Source organism: Podarcis cretensis (assembly GCF_951804945.1).
Source record: "Podarcis cretensis genome assembly, chromosome: 13".
NCBI lineage: Eukaryota > Metazoa > Chordata > Lepidosauria > Squamata > Lacertidae > Podarcis > Podarcis cretensis.
The window spans coordinates 28,350,314-28,376,061 of NC_137182.1; the positions used below are offsets into that span (position 1 = coordinate 28,350,314).

Consider the following 25,748-nt stretch of genomic DNA (forward strand, 5'->3'; position numbering starts at 1 on the left):
GTGTTGTGAAAAAAGTGATAGAGCAGAGAAAAAACAGGTTCTAACCACTGCTCTGCTATAAAAGCTTGGTGCGTTATTTGCTTTGAGCCTGATCTACCTTGCTGTCTTTTGCCGAGGATAAAATGGGTGAAGCCCTGCCTGAGCTCCTTGGAGGAAGGGCAGAATAAAAATGTTCCGTGTCAAAATGAAATGTTGGAATGCACTTTACAGTGGTACCTTGGGTTACATAAGCTTCAGGTTACATACTCCGCTAACCCAGAAATAGTGCTTCGGGTTAAGAACTTTGCTTCAGGATGAGAACAGAAACTATGCTCCAGCGGCGCAGCGGCAGCAGGAGGCCCCATTAGCTAAAGTGGTGCTTCAGGTTAAGAACAGTTTCAGGTTAAGAACGGACCTCCGAAACGAATTAAGTACTTAACCTGAGGTACCACTGTACTGCGGCAGGCTGCAAGTGGGAATCAACCATTTAAGGAAGGTTGTGGATGAATGGCTCTTTTTATTTCTTGACTCATCCACAGCACAGGTTTCCCTCCCAGAAGAGCCAGGGTATAAATATTCTCAGTACATGGAGTAAAAGGTGGAGCGGTGGCAAGAGTTGCAGACAAGTAAGGCAAGGTATCGTGAGAGAACATGTCTGTGGCACAAATTTTAAACAAGCTTAAGTCATTTTCTCTCCCAAAGGAATTCTGGGGGCTGTAGTTCTTTGAGAGGAGGAACAGAAGTCTGAGGAGACACAGACCCCTCACCAAACCAGAATTCTTTGGAGGAAGCCATGACAACTGACATAAAAACAACGTATGTTAATTTTGTAAAAACAAAATAAAAAAATTCCTTCCAGTAGCACCTTAAAGACCAACTAAATTAGTTCTTGGTATGAGCTTTCGTGTGCATGCACACTTCTTCAGATACACTGAAACAGAAGTCACCAGACCCTTCTATATAGTGAGAAGGTGGGGAGGGGTATTACTCAGAAGGGTGGTGGGATTGGGTGATTGGCAGATAGCTGTGATGAGCCTGTTGACGACTCTTAACGACTGCAATAGGTCTTACAGGAAAAAGCAAGGGGTGAGAAGGTGAAAAATGGCTTTGTCATGTATAATGAGATAATAATCCAATGTCTTTGTTCAGACCAGGTCTCTCTTTGTAGATACGCCCTTTGAGCTTTTATGACCTGTTAACAGGGGCCTGCTTCACTTGGTTAAGGCACCTAAAAATGTAATGTGTTATGACCCAAACAACAGCCTTGCTGTGTGAGCTAAAGTGATCAGGCCTGGGACACACAACCTGGCATCTTTATTTTCAAGGGAATGCAAGATGTATGACTAAACCACCTGACAAAATAGAAGCTTTGTTTCCTACCCAAATTTTACACAGCTAGGGTGCCCTCTCCCTGATGAGAAGGGCACCCCTCTCTCTTCCCTGATAGGAACAGTTATCCCACCAAAATAGACTGATCATATATATATATATATGTCAAGGATGGGATGATACTCACACAAAGGATCCTGGCCAGGGATCCTTCTAGCAAGCAAAACTAGGAAAAGGTGAGGGACGGGAGAAGGAGATGCTGCAGACACCTGTTGCCTCTTGGGGTTTGGCTGGATAGTCTTCTCCGAATTCAAACAGCGAGAAAACTGCTTTTATAGAGACATGGGGTGGAAGGCAAAGTCCTGTTCCACAGGATCCAGAACGCTACAAGGTTGCAAAAGCAACACTGCCAAAATACAGGTTCTAGGTATCAAAAAATGTCTCAATATTGTCCTCTTCACGTGCTGGGAAACACAATCCAATACATAGGCCACAAGTCTCCCCCCATATTAGCTAGCAAAGTCCAAATTGCTTGCACCACAGTTTTGGCTTGATTTTCACACTTCACATCCACCAGCCCCAACCTTGTTTTGCTGCTTCCAGCCTCTAAGCAAAAACCATTCATATACACACAAGCCCAAATAAATATATCCATTCTGCTCTGTGGTTGCGATGCAGTTGCTAAGGCTCCTTATCTTCAAGTTGAAACAAGCTGCTAGTTGAAACTGCAAAGCTTTCATTTATTATGCTAATTTTTTAGTCTATCTGGGTCAAAAGCAGTTAACTTAAAATCGAAGGACAAGACAGAAAAAAATGGGTAATGCAATGATACATGTTTCTAAAGCATTATATGCAATAAAGAATGTGTACATATCATAAGCATAAATACCTCAAACAACCATTGACTTACAAGGTTGTCAAATATTCTTCTGCTTTATTAAGCTTGCCAACTTACTAAATAATACAACAAATGCATTTTAATCATGACAATTGACACATCAAGCATCACAAACTTTTATGGACTAGTACTCATGTCATTTTACTTATTTATTTATATATAAAAAATTTGTATAGCCCTGTTTCATAAAAAATATACCAACGTGGTTTACAGCAGTAAAACCATTAAAAAGTTTAAAACACCTATTAACCATGGTGAGAGGATGTATTCTTAACTGCCTGCATAGGACTAGTGCAGGGATGTCCAACCAGTAGATTGTGATCTACTGGTAGATCCCTGGCTGATCCTGGTAGATCATGGGATCCTTATCGTGTACAAAAAGTCATGGGGGAAAGGCTAAAAAACTGTGCAATCCTCCCCCAAAAAGCTCAACTCTGGGCACTTCACACCTAAAAAAAGCTAAACAATTCTGGGCAATCCACCCACCTCACACACGCTCCTCCTCCCTCCAATGCCAATGGGTAGATCCCTGCCAGTTTTTTTCCATACTGGGAGTAGATCACAGTCTCTTGGGAGCTGGATATGCCTGGACTAGTGGAATAGAACAGTTTGGAACAGGTGTTTAAAAGCTGGCACAGAAGGCACCTGCTGAATCTTCATTGGTGAAGTCTTTCACAGGACTGCACTAATGACATTAAAGACTTGGTTTCTTGCTTAAAGAGGTATGGCTAAAAAGGCCATGAAATCGACACAGTTCTTCCATATTTCTGTGCAAAGATCAAATGCGTATAAGATAGGAACACCGACCTTAATCTATAGTAGTAATTTGTGACAACACAATCTTCCTGGCAATACTAAAACGAATTAAAAATTTGAAGAGAAGAAGAAATCCTCAGTCTGGATGAAATCTAATTCCCTGATAAATTCTTTTTTTTTTTTTTAATAATCTTTATTAATTTAAATTACACACTTATACAAAGAATTTACAAAGAATTTACAATCTCATACTACAAAAAAATTAAAGAAAAAACAATTAAGAAAAGAAGAAAATACAGAAAAAATAAAGAAGAAAAAGCAAATTTGCGTACATAAAAAAACCTTAATCTTCCTAATTAATACTTAATTAAACACTTAGATAAAAAAGACTTCTGACAAAACGAGTCTTCCAATCATTCTCATTGTGCTGATTATATTGTCATTGTTTTTTCCGCGCAGTTTTATATTCTTTAATATTGTTCCCGTCTACTCCACAAACGGTATTTGTTGTGTTTACAAGTATCACTAAAGTTCTGCTAATATGGTGTGATTGGTACAATATGATCTTATATAATTCTTAAATATTCCCTGATAAATTCTAATACCTACTCTAGATGCTCTCTTTTGTTAAAGGATTGTGACTTTCACAACAGCATTTTGGGTAACTGAAATGCTCTCGCAGTGGGCTCTGAACGTTGTCACTTTTGCTGTCCATTTCATTTTTTTTGCATAGAGATGGATCTGCTTAAATCTAATAGTCCTTAAATTGCCTCAAGAATTTTTGCGGCATTTTCTGAAACAGATGAAAACAGCTACCCCTCTCAACTTTTTAAAAGACAAACACAAGTTTGCAAAACATATTTATTAGACGAGTATATCACCTAGGAGCTGGAACTGAACATAGCTTGCTTCCCCAATAAGCAAATAGCAAATTCAGGTTTGCTGTTGTGTAACATGTGCAGCATGTTTAAGAAGAGGCACACGTACAGGTGCTATGTAGTGTTCAACTAAGAAAACAAAGTCCTTTTCACCAATTAAAACACCAGCAAACCTGAGCCAACGGGTGCACACTCAGTAGGGAGATGAAGCCAGTGGCGAATGCAATGGACCTGTATGATGAAATAAGTGTTTACAAACATGTACTTGTCACACACATTACCTGCTTTAGGTATCAGGCAATGCAGCGTCTAAGGAGTAGTTGACACAGCTGAATTTCCCCATGCAACTTTGTACACTTTTGCCAGCAGCCATGATCGTGGACCAAGGTGTGCAAAATCCTGGTCACATTATTGGTATTAGTACTGAATTTTTATTCCACCCTCCTATTCAAAGGGTCCATATAACCCCCTCCCCTCATAAAGCTAGCAATATAAAGCAAACTTCAAGTTCTGTACCTAGGATGCCGTAACAGAGAAGGCCTTGTTCCATGACGCTGTCCAAAAACTGTTGTCATTAGTGGTAATGTAAGTAGGGCGTCTCCCATAGATCTTAAGGCCCAGGCTGTCAGGGGAGATGTGTGAGGCCTAGCTTTTCTTCACATGCTTGTGTACCCACGTGGAAGATTGTGTGTGTGTGTGTGGGGGGGGGAATTCAACAATGTGAACTGAGCTGCGATGGCACCTGCCTTATTGGGGTAAGATACAGTTTCTGCAAGGAACAGGTTGGCAAACAGTTTCTTGAAGAGTGGGTTAAGAAAGAAGGAAACATGGGTGTCACCCCAGCGCTGTTTTCTGACGCTATGTTGTTGTCAATTAAAAAAAATTAAATTACTCCATGCGGTGGGGTTTCATATAGTGTGACTTTTTAAAAGTGACTCACTCTCTGTTATCCTCCAAGACACACTCCCATGAGCCTCTTGTCTGACCTTAAGCTGACTTGTCATTAAGTACTAGAGCGAAAAATTGCTTGGAGGAAGATGTTTGGATCTCTTCCTACCTAGATCATCCTTTTCCCCATCTGGTGCCCTCCAGATGCTCTGGCTGTGGCTGGTGGGAGCTGTAGTCGAAATGTCTGGAAGGCACGGGGTTGGGGAACACAGACATAGGCATTAACTCAAGTAGCAGAGGGTTAGATACTAGGAACTGGACAATAATATTAATGGATAACCGTTTCTGGGTCCTGTGCTTGTTCTCTGGGGGAAACTGAGGTGATTATCTGGTGTAGAACTTGGGCCTGGTCTACACTCACAGCAAAGCATGATGGGAATAAGGAGCCAAAGAGTCTTGAATCGATATGAAAGAGGTGGTAGGCTGTGAATCTTCAGATGGCAGAGTTTCTTCTCATGCTAAAATACGGAGAACCATTTTAGCAGTACTCATTTCCTGCTCTGCTAGTCCTCTGCTGAGGAGGATTCTGCCTCCCTTACAGAAGCATTTAAAAATGTCACACCCAGGGCCGGATTTAGGTTTGATGAGGTCCTAAGCTACTGAAGGTAATGAGGCCCTTTATATGTCCAGCTGTCCTTTGTCAACAACAAATTGTCACTGTTTCTCGTGTTGAATATATGCTATACAGTAATTTATGGACTTAATAGGTCCATTTGCACATAACAAAATATGTATATTATCAAAGTAATTGTTGAACTGGAATACAATTAAGAAGACATATATTAATAGTGAAATACAATTAAGAAGAAGTATTTTTGGGGGGAGCCCCAAGAGAGTGGGGCCCTAAGCTATAGCTTGTTTAGCTTATACATAAATCTGGCACTGGTCACATTCACCAACCTTCCCCTCTTCCAAGTAGTACAGTCCATTTCACCATCTTACGACTCGGCGCTTAATTAGACATTGAGAGATGACATCATTACTCTGTGTGTTGCCCTGCCTTGCAGCCAGGGAATGACAGAGCAGCAAGTGGCATGATGGTGTTACTGTCATCTTTGAAATAGTAAAGCCCCGAGCTACTAAATTGGACTGTACCATCTTAGACAGCACCAGACAGGCAAGGGACCATATTTTCAAATGCATATTTTCAAAGGGGGGACCACTTTCTGCAAGTAGAAACTAGGACTGGAAGAAGCAGGCTGGGCTGATCTCACAACTTCTCTTTGATAGTTTACGGAAATGGAGTTACGTATTGGGGGGAAATGGCATTCCTACCTGGAGTTCTGAAGAGGTACAGGCCATGCTACCACCTTAGGATGGGAGAGAAATACAATCCAATATCCATTTAAAGGGAGCCTAAGTTGCACTTTCTGAAACAAACACGCAAACTGAAACACAGCCATCCTTTCAAAAACGTACACTTTGCTGAATTTTGCAATGCCGTTCTGCGGCCAAGTAATGTGTGCAAAAATGCATGCACCGGGAGCATGCATAGAAATGCCCATATTAGTGAAAATAGGATGCAAACGCATTATGTAAAGGAAGAGAAATTGCTTTGCAGAAATGTGCATATTAGGAGAAAATTGCACTAAAAAGCTGGTGGATTTTCAGGACATATATGGAAGTGTGGAGAATTGAACTTAAGGTTGGGAAAATGAGCAAATGTGAGGAACCGAGGTAGTCAGATTTTCTCACTCCTGCCCCTCACCCTGCTGGATGTGGAGAGTAGGCCACAGTTCTCTGTTCAAGCCCCACAGTCCCTGGTTGGGAAACAAGGGAGGGCAATGAGCTTCATAGAACAAAGCCAGGTCAATTAAAAACATTAATTGAGAGGGTGTAATCGCTGAAATGACACCCACAACTCTACACCCGCCCAAAACAATGTTATAAGCGTGTGCATTGTGGGTTGTTGTTTCGTTTAATTCCATGTTCTTGATCACACTTGAAATTGCGCCAGTGTTTTCTGGGTCACTTTGTGGTTTGCCACCTGTGATTAATACCCTTGAGTGTCTGCAGCTGCCGCTGTGCTATTAAGTGGATCAGATTGGGTACAAATGAGCAGGTGGAAACCATAATTCCTATATGTCCTATTTTTTACTTAGTGACTCAAATATTTCCGGTTTGGGGTTTGCCACAGGGTGGAAATATTTCACCCTCTGCTATCTCTTTCCCTACCAGGTTTCTGCTTATATACTAAAGGTGAACCTTTTCTGACTACCCCTACTCCACAAACACTTTTTTCTCTCTCACAGTGCTAACCCCCAAACAGGAGGTGTTTTTAGAGCTTTTGAAAGCTTTGCCCCCCCTTCGGCTCAGGCCTAGTGTTAACTCACGAGAGGAGGAGCACTCATTTGGAATATCCAGAGAGCGAAGCTATATGTAAGGGGGAGGGGAGCTACCCTTGCATTTTGGATCAAGCAGGAATCCAAGAGCACCTTAGCATTACAAAGTTGTAATTCAGAATTACTGATTCTGCTGAGCGGTATCAAAGCCAGTGCAGTGCTTGGAGGAATACAGCAAACCAGGATAGGGCTAGTGAGTCATATGCAAAGCATGGTGGAATCTAGACTTTCCTTTCCCCCCTCAAACACAATAGTGGTTATCTAGTAGAATGCAAATTTACTGGTTGGGTAAATAAAATACTTTATGGTTGGTAATCCTAATATTTCTCCATTCTAAACATGTGTTGTAAGGTCCATTTTAAAATGCAAAACATACATTTTTCCACAGCCAGAAGGAGAAACATAGCATATATTATTTCAAAGCATATATTTTTTCAAGGCATATATTTTCTCAAGGCGAATAGTTGAACTGTTGCAACTTAGTCATTCTTCACCGAACTGTGGCCAGAAATACCTATTCACCATGTAATTTCACCATGAAAGTTTCATACGGATAGGACAAACTGCCTTCGTTGTGTGGTGAACAGAATGTTTTAAGCTTCCTCTAAGAGAGAATGCTAAAAAGCATCAAGATGTTTTGAACTGTGGATCCAATCTTAGAGAAAAAGTCAGCATTCCCAACATTCTCTCGTCCTCAAATGGTACCAAGAAAAAGCAATAGCCAAGACAGGACTGTGCAGATGAAGAGAGGGAGCCATGCGAATTGGAGAAGGTTTGGATCTTAATGGCTGGGATGACCAAAGGCAGGGATCCAGGGATAGCTCCCCACCCCCAGTGGCACCTTCTGTAAGTGCCAAAGGTAAAGCACAGCCACGAGAACACTATTGTAGTAATGGCAGCATCTTCTCGCCATCCCTGAAACTGAGTTGCAACGACTGCACTAGCAGTTCTCATATAGGAATGCAGTTTATATTGATGTCTCGCAACCTTAACCTGTTGCAGGATCTTAGCTAGACCCAAAACAAAAAAAAACAAAAAAAATTCCTTCCAGTAGCACCTTAAAGACCAACTAAGTTAGTTCTTGGTATGAGCTTTCGTGTGCATGCACACTTCTTCAGATACACAGTGTGCATGCACACGAAAGCTCATACCAAGAACTAACTTAGTTGGTCTTTAAGGTGCTACTGGAAGGAATTTTTTTTGTTTTGACTATGGCAGACCAACACGGCTACCTATCTGTAACTTAGCTAGACCCAGTTGAATATAGCAGAGCATACAAAGACTTTCAGAAGCAATCAGTTGCAGGCAGGTAGGATGAGGCAGGAACAAGACACTGCTACCAGTAACTTGGTTACTTAGGGGTGTTTATTATTTACAGCAGACTTTACAAGTTACTATGTACAGGATACAGACACGGATCTTAACTCTCTCACTGAACAAACTCCAAACGACTCTCAGAACACCACACTGACCAACCAGCTGTCCAGCAAGGAATGCCATGAGTCATCATGCCTATATGGAAACCTCAACCAATAGCAGAGTTGTAGCCAAGGTCCCATATCTCTAGGAAGAATAACTCCCTCTGCTCAGTCTCTAGATCAAGGGAAGTCATAGTGCCACTGTATTCTGCTCTGGTCAGACCTCACCTGGAGTACTGTGTCCAGTTCTGGGCACCACAGTTCAAGAAGGACACTGACAAACTGGAACGTGTCCAGAGGAGGGCAACCAAAATGGTCAAAGGCCTGGAAACGATGCCTTATGAGGAACGGCTAAGGGAGCTGGGCATGTTTAGCCTGGAGAAGAGGAGGTTAAGGGGTGATATGATAGCCTTGTTCAAATATATAAAAGGATGTCACATAGAGGAGGGAGAAAGGTTGTTTTCTGCTGCTCCAGAGAAGCCGTCACGGAGCAATGGTTCCAAACTACAAGAAAGAAGATTCCACCTAAACATTAGGAAGAACTTCCTGACAGTAAGAGCTGTTCGACAGTGGAATTTGCTGCCAAGGAGTGTGGTGGAGTCTCCTTCTTTGGAGGTCTTTAAGCAGAGGCTTGACAACCATATGTCAGGAGTGCTCTGATGGTGTTTCCTGCTTGGCAGGGGGTTGGACTCGATGGCCCTTGTGGTCTCTTCCAACTCTATGATTCTATGATTCTATGATTCCTTGGCCTTCGGCCAACTTCTTAATTGCTTTGTGGGAAGCTGCATCAGATAGCACATAGTCAAAAATCCCAAAAGTTTATCTCTGCAGAATGTACAGAGACACACAGTAACTTCCCGGGCCTTGCAATACAATATACCAAATATTTATAAGTCTTCCTATTGCCTGCACAGAGCCCGCCCTAACGCTGGATATTTTCTTAGTTAATCGTATTCATGAGTTCAAAACAAGAAACTGAAAACTTTCAGCATCCCTTGAGAAACGGGGCTAATTTTCTTTGATTCATCTTTTCTAGAACTGGCATCTGAGTCATAGACAAATGTCATTCTTTGGGGGATTTTTTCTTTCTAAAATTCCTTTTATCTATCAGATGGATCACAAGATTGACAGAGAATCTTGTCAGCGGGTTCTCAAGCACATTACTAAAGAAACGTGAGTGGTTGGTTTCAAATCCATCCACTGAAACAGCCTGCCAAGTTTCGTGGTCCTTGAGTCATAGTACTGCCAGTGATAAATATCTCAAGGGTTTGACATTCTAGTTTCTATCCTTCAAGCACAGAGGATTTTAATATGAAAAACGCCATTGCCTGCTGTATGTGAAAATGTTGCTTGTGGCAGCAGAATTCCATTGCCTTATGGAATGGCCAAGGCTGAATGGATTCCATGGTACTATAACTTTACCAGAGAAGTGCAGAAATCAGTACTGGCTGCAGAATTCAGCTGCTGGAGAATGTCAGCTTCCGTTTTGTCCTATTTAAAAAAGGCAGGTTTCAGGACCGCAATACCTCAAGGACTGCCTCTTTCCATATGAACCTACGCAGACCCTGAGATCACCTTCTGAGGCCCTTCTTCATGTGCCTCCTCCTTGAGAGGTCCGGAGGGTGGCAACATGAGAACAGGCCTTCTCTGCGGTGGCTCCCCATCTGTGAAATGCTCTCCCTAGGGAAGTTCGCCTGGTGCCTTCATTATACACCTTTAGGTGCCAAGCAAAAACATTCCTTTTTAACCAGGCCTTTGGTTGACCTGATGGGCATCCTAGACCATTTTAAAATGCGGCTCTTTTTTGGGGTGGGGTGTTATTGGGATATTGTTCTTATTTTGATTTTATATATTGTGATCTTTTTCGTGAACCGCCCTGAGACCTCCAGGTATATAAATTCAATAAATAAATAATAAAATAATCCGTAAGCTAGACCTGAAAGTGTTTAGGGAATGCTAGTGAAAGGAACAGGACAGGTCGAGACAGAGTAGAATTTGTAATAGGGGTGGGGCCTCAATACCCCATGTATTGTTTTTAATAGTATCTTATATTGTGATGTTGTGCACTGCCCTGATACTTTAGAACATGGTGGCACAGAGATGCTTTTGTACGCAAAATGTATTTATAAAAGTATTTTCATGCTGCCACAGTATAAATGTAAGGCGGTTTTAGAACTTTACCCTGTAACGTCCTCATGCATCCTTCTGTCCCACAGGTGAGAAACGCTCCAGCTTTGAAGTGAATTACAACCCCAGCTTTGTGTATGAGAAGGAGAGGGAGGCCATGTTGCAAGGATGCCTGCTGGACCAACAAACCATCAACAATTCCATGGGTTACCTTGGCGCAGAAGCCCTGCGCCCGCTTGTGCAGAACTTGGCACCACCGACCTCGGAGATGGTGCCCGTGATCAGCAGCCTGTACCCCCTGGCGCTCACCCGCTCTGAAGTGCCCAACGGCAACCCGCAGGAAGTGGAAAAGAGCCATGCCCAGCTGAGAGACAAGGCTACGTCTTCTGACAGAGGCCTTTCTCCAAACAACAGTGGCCAAGATTCCACAGACTCAGACAGCAACCAAGAGGAGCACCAGAGTCTTGCCTACCACCAGAACCAAGCGGCTCCTCCTCCTCTGCAGGCCCGTAATGGGCTCCTGGTCTACAAGGAGCACCCCAGATCCTACGAGATCTTCAGGCCGCCCGTCGTTTGTCCTCGTGACGTCTTGAAAGTCTTCAACAAGGAAGGCGAACCCATTGGGGTCTACCGATGTGACCACTGCCGTGTCCTCTTCCTGGATTATGTGATGTTCACCATCCACATGGGATGCCACGGCTTCCGTGACCCTTTTGAGTGTAATTTGTGCGGCCACCGGAGCCATGACAAATACGAGTTCTCCTCCCACATAGTCCGTGGTGAGCACAGAATGGGACTGAAATGAGAGCAGAACTTCTTCCATCAGTTTCTGGGGAGATTCATGCACTGTAACCTAAAACCAGTCCAAAACCAATTTCGAGTATTGTGTGATTTCTACCAAACAACCTGGGGTGTGTGGGTGGGGAATTATAACTTTGTAAAGATGTTGTGGGTATTTCCTTAACTCCATGGAGCTACAATCTTCAGGGTTCCTTGTCCAGGAATGTGGGGAGTTTAAGACTAGTTTACATTTGTAGTGTAGTCAGATTTTTAAAACCCTTAAAAAAAAAAAAGTGGAGAGATTTCGTTGACATTTTTCTGTACCAGCTGTAAAAAAGGTTCGGCCAGAGGTGAGGAATCTGTAGGCCCCAAGCCCAGATGTGGCTGGGCTACAATTCACATCACCCTTAGCACCCTTCAGAAACGTGAAAAATTAAGTGGTATATAAATGTCTTAAATAAAAATAGAGAAATATTGGCCATGCTCTCTGAGGCTGATGAGCTCTGGGAATCCCACAGTGTCTGAAAGGTCCTTCGGTGACCCAGCCTTGGGTTAGGCTCACAGTTTGCAATGCAGACCTGAAACTAAGATGGCTGCCCCCAACAGTGCTTAATTTTTGAAAACAACAACAATGGCGGAGAGGGAAGAAAGGGTGTCGGGGCTTAGTTTCCAGCTTTTGGTGCTTGGAGATGGCTGGACTTAACCCTGTGGTTTGTGAAGGCTCAGGTGCTTTTTGTTCATTTATCAATTATTCTGGGACCTCAGGCCAGTTTATATAATCTGCAGAGCAAACTGAGAAAGTAGCTTTTCCACCTCATGTCGTGAGCGAAGGAAGCTGCCTCTGATTGTCCTCCTGGCCCATTATTGTAGGGATTTAGGCGGTGGAGAGTCCTTTATATCATCGGATCCTCCTCCTCCTCTTTTTTTCTTTTTAAGCTGGAGAGGCTGGGGACTGAACCTAGAACCATCCATTTGCAAAGTATGGAGCTATAGACCCTGCCTGTGGAAACCGCATGTTTGATTGGTTCACCCTAGGGACGCAAAATAGTGCCTTGCATTTAGAAAAGCAACATGCCAGAAACAAGTCTAGATTGCAGGCCATCTCCCAAGCATGCTGTTTTCCTAAGGGGAGTGGGGAGCGTCTTCTGTCAGAGAGCATTCAGTCCATTGATTCCCTTCCCAAAGGCAGGCCTCCTAAAGTAGTCCAACCCACATTCTTTCCTTGGTGCCTTGGCAATGAAAAAGAGGGCTTATCTACACTTACCTTTCTCCCTGTTCCTTCCAGGCACAGGTCTGCACTTAAAAGCTCCATGCCCAAACATTTGCAGGGGCGGGGGGAGTTGCCCAGCGCAAACATCAATTGGGGTTTTCTGTGGATGGCTGTTTGCTCTGATTGAGCTTTAAAGAGCAGGTTTTCAGCGGAAAAGGTCTAGAGCAGGGGTCAGCAAACTTTTTCAGCCGTGGGCTGGTCCACCATCCCTCAGACCATGTGGGGGCCGGACTAAATTTTGAAAAAAATAATGAACGAATTCCTATGCCCCACAAATAACCCAGAGATTCATTTTAAAGAAAAGCACACATTCTACTCATGTAAAAACACACTGATTCCCAGGTCCGGATTGAGAAGGCGTTTGGGCCGCATCCGGCCCCCGGGCCTTAGGTTGCCTACCCCTGGTCTAGAGCAAAACCAAAAAGGGGCGATCGGACAGGGAGCAGGTGATGTCTGGAAAGAGTGGAGGAAAGGTAGATGTGGATAAGCCCACAGTTATTGGGCTAAGATTGAGCCCTGACCTCAGTGAGTTATATTTTTTTATAGGGTGGGTTCTCAGTTGCTGCAATTCCTGGTGGTTCTTGGTAGAGGAGCCGTTCAACCAGCTTGTTTGTAGCAGAGGTGTGACTTTAGTTTTATCCTGTCAGTAGCAAAGATGTAAAAGTGGTCTTTTGTTATTGTCACACTGGTGAACATTTTTATATATGCCTTAAGGGCAATCTGTGCTATTTCCATCTCTCTCTTGCTCTCTCTCTCTTGGTGTGTGTGTGTGTGTGTGTGTGTGTGTGTGTGTGTGTAAAAGAGAGAATACACACACACACACACACACATTCCCTCTTCCTCCCTGTCTTTCAGTTCACATGTCATTATCCTTCAGGGGCACCTCTGTTTCTGGACAAATCACCAGTCCTGCATATTTAGAGTTGCCAGCTTGCAACTTCACACAGTACTGACTACGGATGGGTGAATCTACCAAATTTCAGTTTCTCTCAGCTTCTTATTTTTTCCAGTCATGTGTTCAATATTTCCACAACAGCCATCAAATCTAATGCGCACCTCAATTTTCAGAACCTTGAAACAAAAAGAGTATTTGCTGGCGAATGTAAATGTGCCATCAAGTCTAATCTGCACCTTAATTTTCGCAACGTAACTTGGCCAAAAAAGGTGAGCATTAGATTCGAGTAAATACGGTATTTGCATGTAATTTTCGCAATGCGATTTCCTCTAAGATAATGCATTTATTTTCCACGCACAGCACATACATATGTGCACATCTTTCCCCTGTATATGTATTTTGGTACATGTTACTTGGTTTGAGAACTTCACTGCAAAATTCAGAGCAGTTCAGCATGTGAATTGTTTCAGAAATGGTGAGATAGGTAGAATCACCTTTAAAGGTGAACTTAATATAATTTATTTCCCACCCCTAGTTCTGACCCCACCTCTTAACAGGGTCAGTAGGCAGAGCTAAGGACGTGTGCAGAGGAAGTCAACCAAGATGAACAAGGGTCTGGAAACCAAGCCTTATGAGGAATGGTTGAGGGAATTGGGTATGCTTAGCCTGGGAAAGAGACTGAGAGAAGATAGCATAGCTGTCTTCAAGTATCTAAAGGACTGTCACATGGAAGATGGAGCAAGCTTGTCTCCTGCTCTGAAGTGCAGGACCTAAACCAAAGGCTTCAAGTTATAAGAAAAAAGATTCTGACTAAACATCAGGAAGAAGTTTCTGACAGTAACAGCTGTTTGACCATGGAACTGACTCCCACAAGAGGTGGTGGACTGTCCTCCCTTTGAGGCTTTTAAGCAGCGTTTTGGATGGCCATTTGTCATGGATGCTTTAGTTGAAATTCCCGCATTTCAGGGGCTTGGACTACATGATCCCTGGGGTCACTTCCAGCTCTCCAATTCTATGATTCCCCAAGTTGGTGGGGCTTATTTGACAAGAAGAAACCAAGCCTTTAGGGTCATTGGCCCTGTATTCTGGAATACTCTGCCAACAGAGATTCAGCAAGCAGCTTCTGTTTCAACTTTTAAATGCCTGCTGAAAACTTTTCCATTCTATCAGGCTTATGCAGGCAATTAAGAATATGCGCTAGCTGATTTCTGATTTTAACATTTTATGTCTTTTTACTGTATGATTTTATGTATAAATGTAAACTGCTGTGAATTTTTTATAATCATTTATTTTTTGTGTTATTTTTTATGAATTTAAATATTTTTATAAATAAGGGGAAAGGAAACAAAACATTTAGGAAGTAGGGGGCATGGAGAGGGACAGCTACTCCACTCACCCAAAAACACAGGGACAAATTGTTTGCGGCCCCTGAGTGTAGCAGTTTGGAGCCTGGCTTCACCCCAATTTATTGGATTATCCCTGTATTAGGTAAACCTGGGTTTGCAAGGGGAAAGCACTGAGATAGTTTTACGTCCTGGGGACTACACAAATTAAATGGGAACACAAACAGCTGCAAGCCCATAGTAAACTGGTGTTCGCAAACCCACATTCTGGATTTGGTGAAAAGAAGTCATCAGAAAACATTCTGAAATTAAGGGTGTACCGTTCAGTTTTACCTAACGTCTTATTTTGAGATAAATGTGGAGGCTTTTGCTGGGGCAAAAATGGCAGGTTAATTTTGAAGGAGCAGAAAGAAATTTGATGACTAGTCAAATTTCCCAGTGAGGAAGGTTCCAAACATCCCTGTGTTGCCACCATTGTTGCTGCTGCTCCTGCCTAATGGGTCTCTCAAAGGGGAAACATGGAAGGGATTTTGAGGACAGCAAAAAGCAATGGTAAAAGACTAGCAAAATTTCCCAGCAGGATCGGGTGGGGGTAAGGGGAGCCCTTTGTATCCTTGCTTGTGAACCTTCCTTGGGAGTTGTTCTTGCCTCTGTTGAGAAGTGGCAGAAGGAAGCCACTGTTGCCTTGTGATAGGAAACCCTCCATGGAAGCTGAGAACGCCAGTGCCTTACCTTGGAGGGCCGCGAATGTGCCTCTGCATTAACATTGCTGTTTCTGACTACTCGTCGCTCATGGCTGTTGCTCTGAAGATAGCACGCTGGAGTGTTTCTGCTTCGAAAATAGGTCTCTGCACTTGTTCTGGAGTTCTTTCGTTCCAGTCGAAGAATTAACGGGAACCTGCTGTCAAGTATTCCGAGTGTGTTTGTTTTCAAAAAGTGTTATCTACAGTATAAAGTGATGGATTTATTTTTTAATACAAAGTGCTTTTTTCAGTACCCGTGGCTCTGTATGTTTTGGTTTCTTTTTCCACCAAGGTAATAAAGGGGGAGGCACCACATGGTTTGGAGCACGTCTTCCTGAACCGGAAGATGCAATCGGTGTACAAAAGTCACTTGAGACACTTCAAAGCGGAGTCGACTTAGCAGCACCCAGTTGCCACTGTCCCAAGGAGGCACGGCACAGGGAGAGCAGTGTGTGGGCACATTCACACACCACAGCCCAGTGGAGGAGAGGGGCAGCAACGCTGCCACAGACTCTCCTCCTTTCCGCCTGACCTGGGAGCGGAGCTATAGCTCAGGCTTCCTCAAACTCTGCCCTCCAGATGTTTTGAGACTACAATTCCCATCATCCTTGACTACTGGTCCTACTAGGTAGGGATCATGGGAGTTGTAGGCCAAAAACATCTGGAGGGCCGAGTTTGAGGAAGCCTGCTATAGCTGCATGCTGGAGCCAGGCTCCAATGAGGCAGCCTGTTATGGGGGCGGCTGGTCACACCCATTCCCAAAAAATGCACCTGGGGGCCCCCCCATCCCTGCTATGCCTCTGCTTCCCAGTGCCATTGCAGCTGTTTCCACGGGCCGCGTCTGCTGGCAGGGAGCACCAGGACATTCCATAATCAAGTCAGAAACCATTGCAGCTTTAGGAATTCCAGGACCATCCCAGCAAAATCGGGGCAATTGGAGGGTATGAAGTATTGAAATTGGGATCATGTGTAACTGCCCTGCAAGCATCCTGAGCACAAACAATGATAAATGAGCATTAAGAAGCGTTGCAGCAGAGAGCCTGGCTAGAGTGGTTAGTTACTGTTCTATGCAGGTTCCCTGGCCTCATCAGAAATAAGGTTAGTTTAACTGCTAACTCAGCTTGTAGTGAGTTTCTGTGAGCAGGTGAAGACAACTACCCCCCCTCCTGCCACTTCGTGTCTTCTCGCCATCCTTGCGAATTTGCCTTGCAGCCTTTTCTCTCTCTTCCTCTTCCAGCCACCTTGGCCCAGGCTGCACCTTAAAGCCACCCACACACATTTTCCCACTTCGAGTGAGCACGCAACCACCGAAAAGGTGAGAAGTTAAGACCTATGGGTATCGTCTAACATTTTTTAAAGAGGTTTCCGCAGCCCTTAGAAGACACTTTCCTATATGTTTGCAAGGTGAGGGAGGAGGGAGGATTCCGGCAGACACACCATTCTGTGTTTTCCAGAGGCTGCAGTTTTCTTTTTTGGTAGACACAATGACATCAATTATTTTAATCCTAGAGTCCTTAGGCTGGAGACAGCCAAGCATTGAAGGAAGCTATGGGTGGAATGTCAAAAATATTACTGGAAGGCTCATAATTCAGTGGGTTAGAGAGCAAATGTTTCTCAAGCAGAAGGCCCCGGAATCTCCATCTTGAAAGGATTTGGGGAGAACAGCCACTTAACACCTCACCAAAAGAGGGCCTGGATATTGCATGGCATTTGCCTCTGCCAAGATATATAGGTGCAAATTTAGAAATATTTTAATATACTTAACTACAAGTTGAATAGGAATATGGTGTATGTCACCACAGTGGGGAAGACTCTGGCCAGCAGGCCCATGAGTCTGCAATCTTATCTGTTGATAGGCAGCTTCAAAGTCCCTGGTCTCCCTTCACCGGGTTAGCATTTTTTAAAAATTGGACTTGCCCTTCAAAGAGAGAACTGTCCTCTGCCATGCAGGACACATGGCCACCCTACTTGGGTAGGTAGGCGTCCTGGGGAAATTTGCTAAAGTTGACTTTGGGGAACTAGTGCCAGACAGTGTATAGACCAGTTTCCCCTTCCCTAATCAGGGGGTGGTCCAGGGTTTTGCCTGAGCACCTAGACACTTGAACTGCAGGCAGAAGGAATGGCAAACATGTCTGTAAAGGTAAAGGGGACTCCTGACCATTAGGTCCAGGTGTGACCGACTCTGGCGTTGCGGCGCTCATCTCGCTTTACTGGCCAAGGGAGCCGGCGTACAGCTTCCAGGTCATGTGGCCAGCATGACTAAGCCGCTTCTGGCGAAACAAAGCAGCATACGGAAACGCTGTTTACCTTCCCGCCAGAGTGGTACGTATTTATCTACTTGCACTTTGACATGCTTTCGAACTGCTAGGAGCAGGGACCGAGCAACGGGAGCTCACCCCGTCGCGGGGATTCGAACCGCCGACTTTCTGATCGGCAAGTCCTAGGCTCTGTGGTTTAACCCACAGTGCCACTCTGTACTCTTGCTCTAATGGCACCCCTTGTCCTCCACAACCTGGTGCCCTCCATAAGTTGCTGGACTCCAATTCCCACCAGCTCCAACAGTGGGATGATGCTCCCAAAGGATGATGGGAGTTGTAGTGCAGCAGCATATGGAGGGCACTATTTCTGTGATTTTCCTGGAACTGTGCACTATTGCATTTCCATCCTGCCCCTCCTCCCTGCCCCTTATCCACAGAATGAAGGAGCTTTTCTCATTTCTTCTTCACAAATTATGACAGGCACTTGCTTTGCAGTCGACTACCTCCTCCTCCTCCTCTTCTCCTCCTCCTCCTCCTCCTCCACCGCAGTAACAGGAAGAACACCTGCCGGATCCACACTTCAGAAGTGTTCCCATCAAAGACCCAAAAAGGTGCAGCCAGCCCTGACTCTGTGGTTTCTGAGAATTTGAATAAAACTTTCCTCTCTTCAGAAATGTAGGGAGTGCAGGAGGAGGCAAGCAATCTGAAAAGAGCGCCCAAGGACAGAAGCAAGAAGAGCGAGGAGGAACAACCTTGCTTGGGTTCAGCTTTGAAAGGCTCAGTAGGTTGCTAGTGCAATGCGGCTACTAAAAAAACAAACCCAAGCCCCACTGAGTTCAGTGGGATGTAAGGATGTCTAGGATGGGAGCCCTAAGTTCATGCCTGAGTCTCCAGTTGAAGTCAGTGGGTCTTAAAATTCAGAGGAACATAGAATCTTACCTTTGCACCAAGTCAGACCATTGTTCTATCCAAGTCAATATTACATGCACTGACTGGCAGCAGCACTACATAGTTTCAAACAGGAGCAATTCCAGGTTTCAGCTGGAGAAGCCGGGGATTGAACCTGCAACCTTCTGCCTGCAAAGCAGACGCTCTACCGCTGAGCTACAGCCCATGCGCTAAATGTATATGCTTTTACCAAATCCTATACCCCTTTAGTTCACAGTCACATCCTCACTGTCTATGCAGGGTTGCTCTTTGGTAGGAAAGAAAAATTATTTCAGGCATTACCCCTGTGTGAATGACCACAATCTCCATGTTGGGGAACTGGATATGGTGTAACCCAGGCATCCCCAAACTCGGCCCTCCATATGTTTTGGGACTACAATTCCCATCATGCCTGGCCACTGGTCCTGTTAGCTAGGGATGATGGGAGCTGTAGTCCCAAAACACCTGGAGGGCCAAGTTCGGGGGTGCCTGGTGTAACCTCAGCACCCAAGCATCAGTAGATAAACCCTCACGTTTGGACAGCATGGCTCAGATGACAGGGCGTGTCGCATGGCCTCTCTCTCTGACCTCAAGCATGCCAAATTTCAGTGCTGCAGGGCACTGCTGAAATTGGAGAGCCCAAAGTCCTTCACTGGGTGGAGGAAGAACCTAGCCGTCAGAGGGAGCCTTATTCTCCATGAATTTGTCTGATTCTCTTTTAAATCCACCCAAGATGGCTGGCATCGCCCACACTTTGTGAGCCCTCATCCCTACATGCAGGGAAGCTCTGCTGGATGACCCACAGCAACCCTGCTCACTGCCACCCAAACACTGCAGAGCCGTTTTGCCTTGCAAGGTCACAGCTTGGATAATATGAGATTGCAGAGCAAGCTGTTGCATCACAGTTTCCCTGAAAGCCCTGAGAGAGATGCGTTCGCTGCCTTCTGCTCTCCTCCTCCTCCTCCCTGACCACAACAGAGAGTGGGGCGGGAGGGGGGAGGCTGTGGCGTGAGCCTGGCTGTGTGCTCAGGTGGCGCAGCTCCCTCTTCTCTCTCACTTCCTCACAAACGCCTACGGGGCATCCAGGGCCAGGGGCAACGGCCTCCAGCTGCTTGTCGTCCTCTGTGTGTGCCTCCCTTGCTCTCCTGCAACTACAGGATCCATGCTGCGACCATTTTCCATGGGGGGAGTCTCACACCAGGGCCAGCAGCCAGCAGGAGGATGCTATAGGCTGTGGGGGGGGGGGACACGGGTGGCTCTGTGGGTTAAACCACAGAGCCTAGGACTTGCCGATCAGAAGGTCGGCGGTTCGAATCCCCGTGACGGGGTGAGCTCCTGTTGCTCGGTCCCTGCTCCTGCCAACCTAGCAGTTCGAAAGCACGTCAAGTGCAAGTAGATAAATAGGTACCGCTCTGGTGGGAAGGTAAACGGCATTTCCGTGCGCTGCTCTGGTTCACCAGAAGCGGCTTAGTCATGCTGGCCACATGAGCTGTACGCCGGCTCCCTTGGCCAATAAAGCGAGATGAGCGCCCCAACCCCAGAGTCGGCCACGACTGGACCCAATGGTCAGGGGTCCCTTTACCTTTACCTTACAGGCTGTGGGCTTGTTAAACTGTTTCCTCCAAGCTCCTGTATCCCTGCAACTCTCCATGGTGTGCAACATGCAAAAGTGTTTGAGGAAGGGCTGTAGATCAGGGGCAGGGTTGCATCAGCCTTGCATGCACAAGGTCATGGGTTCAATGCCCAGCCCTGTCCGAAACCCAGGAGAACTGCTCCCAGCTCCAGCTCATCCATAGCTCCTCTGGTTCCATGTCTAGGAAGGATACCTCATCCAAGGGGTATTCTGTTTGTCATACCGCTTTCCCCTCAGGAAAACTCCCTCTTTGCTGCTGAATCAGAGCAAATGTCAATCTGCAGGAAACCCACTTGACATTTGCTCCTATTCAACAGTAAAGAACGGGATTTCCTGGGGGAACATGATGGGGCAAAGGGAAAAGTGGACAAGCCCTCAGAGTATACAATGCAGCCTATGTTTTCTAGTGTAGGTTTGAACCCTGGGTTTGAACTGGGGATCCCACTGTAGGGATGGAGGAATCTATCACAGTTTTATTTTCTCTCCTTTTCTCATTTTTCAAATCTGAAGTTCCATTCTACACATTTCCACATCAGCTTGCTTAAGAAAAGAAGAAAAGTCCTCAAAAACATTCTGTTGTTCATTTCTCCTAATATACGCCATTTCATACATCGTTTTGCCTAATGGGAAAACACATTGTCATTTGTGTGCGCTATTTCCACTAATATATGCATTTATATGCACCCTCCATTCAGCACATGCATTTCTGTACGCATTACTTGGCTGGAGAACAGCACTGCGTGAAGTTGGTTGCGTTTCAGTTCACATCTCGCTCTGGAAAGTATGAATTAGGTAGGTTCACCTTTAAATGTCTCTCAGCCTGTCCCTTTGCTCCATTTGTGCAATGTGAGCTGTTTTACTTAGGGCTCATCCAGGTGTCTGTGACTCAGTGCTGAGGCCAGAGGAAAAAGTCAAATAAACATAAGCAAGACAAGAGAGTTGTGCTGGATCAGGTCCAGGGCCAATCTGGTTCATCAGTCTGTTCTCGCAGCAGCCCACAACGCTCCATGAGGTGATTAAGTGCTGTCTGCGGCTGTGCCTCACTGCTGAGGCCGCTCTGTGGGATTTTGTAGACATGCAAGAGTTGAATGGGGATGTGTTTGCCCTGCACCCCTCGCCTCAATGAGGTTTGAACTCCCATCTCCTGTCTCCCAATCAGTGCCAGATTTACATATAAGCTAATCAAGCTATAGTTTAGGGCCCCACTCTGTTGGGGGCCCCCAAAAAATTTAAAGGAAAAAACCCTGGATGTACATTTCTACAATATAAGATAAAAAACAAATAAAATGGTTTTAGATACCTATTAGGTCCATAAATTACCATATAGCATATTGTCAGAGCTGCCCAAGGTCCCAGCTCACAAAGGACCAACGCCAGTTCTTACTATATACAAAAGTCTTTATTAAGGTTCAGTTTCCATTTCAAAGACGCGGCGTGCAGCTCTACGTCTCAACCCTAGACCGCTGAAGCTCCATCTGACACCAGTTCAAGACCCTAGCCTTGCTCCACCTCCTCCTCTGCTCCTTTCTCCTCTGGGTCCTTCTGCCCACTGGGGTGTCGCCCTTTCTGGACTCTTCTGATGCTGATTCCCCGGATTCTTCCCCCTGTTTCCGGCGTGCTTTAGGACCTGGCTCCCAATCCGACCTCCCTGCTGTCCCGCGCTCCTGTACATTTGAACTTGGCGCGCACGCCCAGCCAGCAACCTTCCTCCTGACCGTTACACTGCTCCTGTCACTGCTTCCCCCTTCGGGGGGGTTGGCTGGGTCTGACTTCCCCTCCGTTCCCTCACTCAGCGATAGGGGCGTGGTCAGCCCTGCCTCATCTTCTCTCCCCACTGGAGGGGAAGCCGGCCCTGACACATGGGACTCTTCCCCCCCGCTACGCCCTGGTGGGGAAGCTGGTCCCGATCTCCAGCTGCTGCTTTGGGAGTCGCCGCTGGCCCCTTGCTTCTGGTGCATCCTTCCCGGGACCCCCCTTGCCCAGGCCATCGGTGCCCCCTTCTGGGAATCTTCCGAATCGCTGGAGAAGCTCATGGAATCTCTCGGCCCACTGTCATACTCCCCTATGCTGCCCTCGGATTGTTCCCCTTCGCTCTCCGCTTCCTCTTTCCCCTGTGCCTCTGCTCCTGAACCCCTGACACATATATTCAACACAAAAGTGACAATTTGTTGTTGACAAAGGACTGCTGGACATATAAAGGGCCCCATTACCTTCAGTAGCTTAGGGCCTCATCAAACCTAAATCTGGCCCTGCTCCCAATCCCATGTCCTGTTTAATGAGGCTGCTGTTGCCGTTTATCTGTGGCTTCCCTTGGCTTACAGGCGAAAAGGTCTTTGCCTCCTTAGGTAGGTCTTCAATCTTTGTCCCAGGGAAACAGTGTGCGCTTTGCCCAGTCCTCCTGCTCAGGGAGTTATGCGGGTCCTGCGTTACATGGAGAGTCCACAACTTCTCAAGGAAGACCGTTCCACTGTCCTACAGCTCTCACTGTCAAAAAGGTTTCTCTGGTGTTCGGTTGGAATCTCCTTTCTTGGAACTTGAAGCAGAAGAAAACAAGCTTGCTCCCTTTCCCATGCAACACCCCATCAGATATTTGAAAATGGCTACCCGATTTCCTCTCAGTCACCTCTTTTCCAGGCTAAGCAGATCCTTCAACTATTCCTAATAAGGCCTGGTTTCCAGACCCTTGATCATCTTGGTTGCCCTCCTCTCCACACACTCCAGCTTGTCAATATCCCACTTAAATTGTGGTACCCAGAATTGGAGGCAGTATTCCAGGTGTGGTCTGATTAAGGCAGAATAGAGTGGTACTATTCCTTCGCTCTCCTTCCTTCCTTTTTGTGTTGGGCTCCAAAACACTGCTGTTACTACCACTACCACCAGAATCATCGTTATTATTTCTTCCGAGGAGCTCAAAGTGGCATACAGCCTTCTCCCTCTTCCTATTTTATCCTCAAAACAACCCTGTGAGGTAGGCTTAGGCTAAGAGATGGTGACTGATCCAAGGTCACCCACTGAGCTTCATGGCCAAGTGAGGTCTAAGACCCAGTACTCTAAGCATTAGACCCCACTGGTTTCTGAGGAACGTGACAGGGGTTTGTGTGGTCGCTGAATCCCTGCCTGTATGGACACCAGGGGTCTTGTTGTAGCAGGGGTTGCTGCTGCCCGTGCTGCTTGGACTGGTAGACAGGGGGCGCTGTGGCACCATGGTGTGTGCGCTGTGATATCATAACATTATACACTCATTGGCTCCCCCGGTGTAGAGGCAGTATGTGGGTGTCTTTGCTAGCACAGCCCCAGACTGGTGGTATTTTTACACCAGTTTTGTCTGTGTGTGTCCCCCAGGCAGAGAATGTGTAGCAAGGGTGGCCAACGTGGTGCCCTTCAGATTGGAAGGGACTTCCTGCCATTTTGGCCATGCTGTTTGGGCCTTATGGGAAGTGGCCATGCCACAGCATATCTCAAGTCCCAGCCTAATGGGAATCTAGGATTGCTCTGCCCATCTTCATAATCCCACAAATAGTTGTGATTTGTCAGAGGAAAAACAAGGCTGACTGTGGTACATACAGATGAGCTCCTCAGTCAGTAGAGCACGAGACTCTTAATATCAGGGTTGTGGGTTTGAGCCCCATGTTGGGTCAAAGTTTCCTGTGTTTCAGAGGGTGGGAGTCGTGGTCCCTTCCAATTCTATTATTCACGTAAAACAAGCCAGGTTCTGGGAAACGGCTACCTTTTCCTAAAAACACCACTTCAAAGAAATCGGCCCCTCCATTATCATCACCAATTATCTCCTTGAAAACCTCTCTTGTATTTATTTAGACTGAAGGTTCCCTTCGCCTTACAAGCCGCAACCTTTGCTCCCTCCCTCTGTGTTGTATCTGCTTTTTCAGTCCACGCAGTCATCAGAATTAGGTGCTGTTCAGTCATTTCTTTACAGTTTAAACCCCAAGTGGCTAAAAATACCACGTCAGGGTCTAATAAGCACAGCTCGCTGGAGATATTTCTGTCTGGGACTGGGAACTGAAACCCCTAAGGCTGGTCATGGGCTGTCTACCTCAGGATCATGTGACTCAACCAACACGACGAGAGCACATGGCCACCCCCAATGTCACCCCCTTCTGCCTATGGGACCCAGGGCACAGATGAGTAAAGGGGAGCTTCCAGGTATTCAATTTACAAGTAGAAGTCCAGAGGATGTGGAGCAAAAACAAAACAAAAACCTTCTGATTTCTTCTCCCTCTTTCTCCTCCCTTTCCCCCCTTTATGTGCTCTGCAAGAGTTCTATGTCAATGATCGAATCATTGTCATCATAATCAAATCCGCTTTTATCATTTTGCAGAATAGGTCTCTTGGCAAAAAGTCAAGAAGAGAAATACTTGCATGGGCCGCTAGGTGTCATCTCTCTCTCACACAGAGACATTATAATCAGCAAACAGGGCAACTGATAATCTAGAAGCAAAGGTTCTCAGGTTTGAGTTTCCAGGAGAATCGATTTATCTTGCAGAAGTCTAGTCCTCCTGTACCCAATGACCCACCACTGGGGTTTCCTTCTACTTCCAGGGTTCTTGTTCTCACTAAACTATTACAGCTGCTCTGTGTGCATTGTGCATGGAAATTCACTCAGACTGCTACATACCAACTAGAGAAGCACTTATTTGTTTGTTCCTGAATAATAATAATAATAATAGTAATTTTATTTGTACCTTGCCCATCTGACTGGGCCCCCCAATAAATATAAATACATAATTAAATATCAAACATTAAAAACTCCCATATACACGGCTGCCTTCAGATGTCTTCTAAAAGTTGTGTAGTTCTTTATTTCCTTGACATCTGATGGGCGGGTGCCACCACCGAGAAGGCCCTCTGCCTGGTTCCCTGTAACTTTACTTCTCACAATTAGGAAACTGCCAGAAGACCCTCAGAGCTGGACCTCAGTGACTGGGCTGAACGATGGGGTGGAGACGCTTCTTCAGGTATACTGGGCCGAGGCCGTTTAGGGCTTTAAACACTTTGAATTGTGCTCAGAATCATACTGGTATGTTTACGTTGTTCCTTTTTATTATTTCCAGAAAGGATTCTTCATTCGACTTCTGCTATTACATATTTTGAGGGCTGTTTGAGGGTGATTAGGGAAAGAGGGCAAGGAGAGAGATTGAGGAGAAACAGGCAACACACAAGGGCAACCTTGCCATGGTTTTGCATTGTGTTTGTGTGTGATTTAAAA

At 45.5% G+C, this 25,748-nt stretch overlaps 1 protein-coding gene across 3 annotated transcripts in view; it reads left to right on the forward strand.

Annotated features, from left to right (window-relative positions):
• The window catches only part of IKZF3 (IKAROS family zinc finger 3), an 84,550-nt gene that overhangs the window by 44,197 nt on the left and 14,605 nt on the right, over positions 1-25,748 (forward strand). The window contains exon 8 of one of the 3 annotated variants that reach the window (XM_079948802.1): positions 10,765-13,516. In XM_079948802.1, coding sequence (XP_079804928.1) covers positions 10,765-11,480 — 716 coding nt within the window. In that variant the 3' untranslated portion in view covers positions 11,481-13,516. The remainder of the gene's footprint in view (positions 1-10,764; positions 13,517-25,748) is intronic. The other 2 variants (XM_079948801.1, XM_079948803.1) reach the window with 2 other exon arrangements.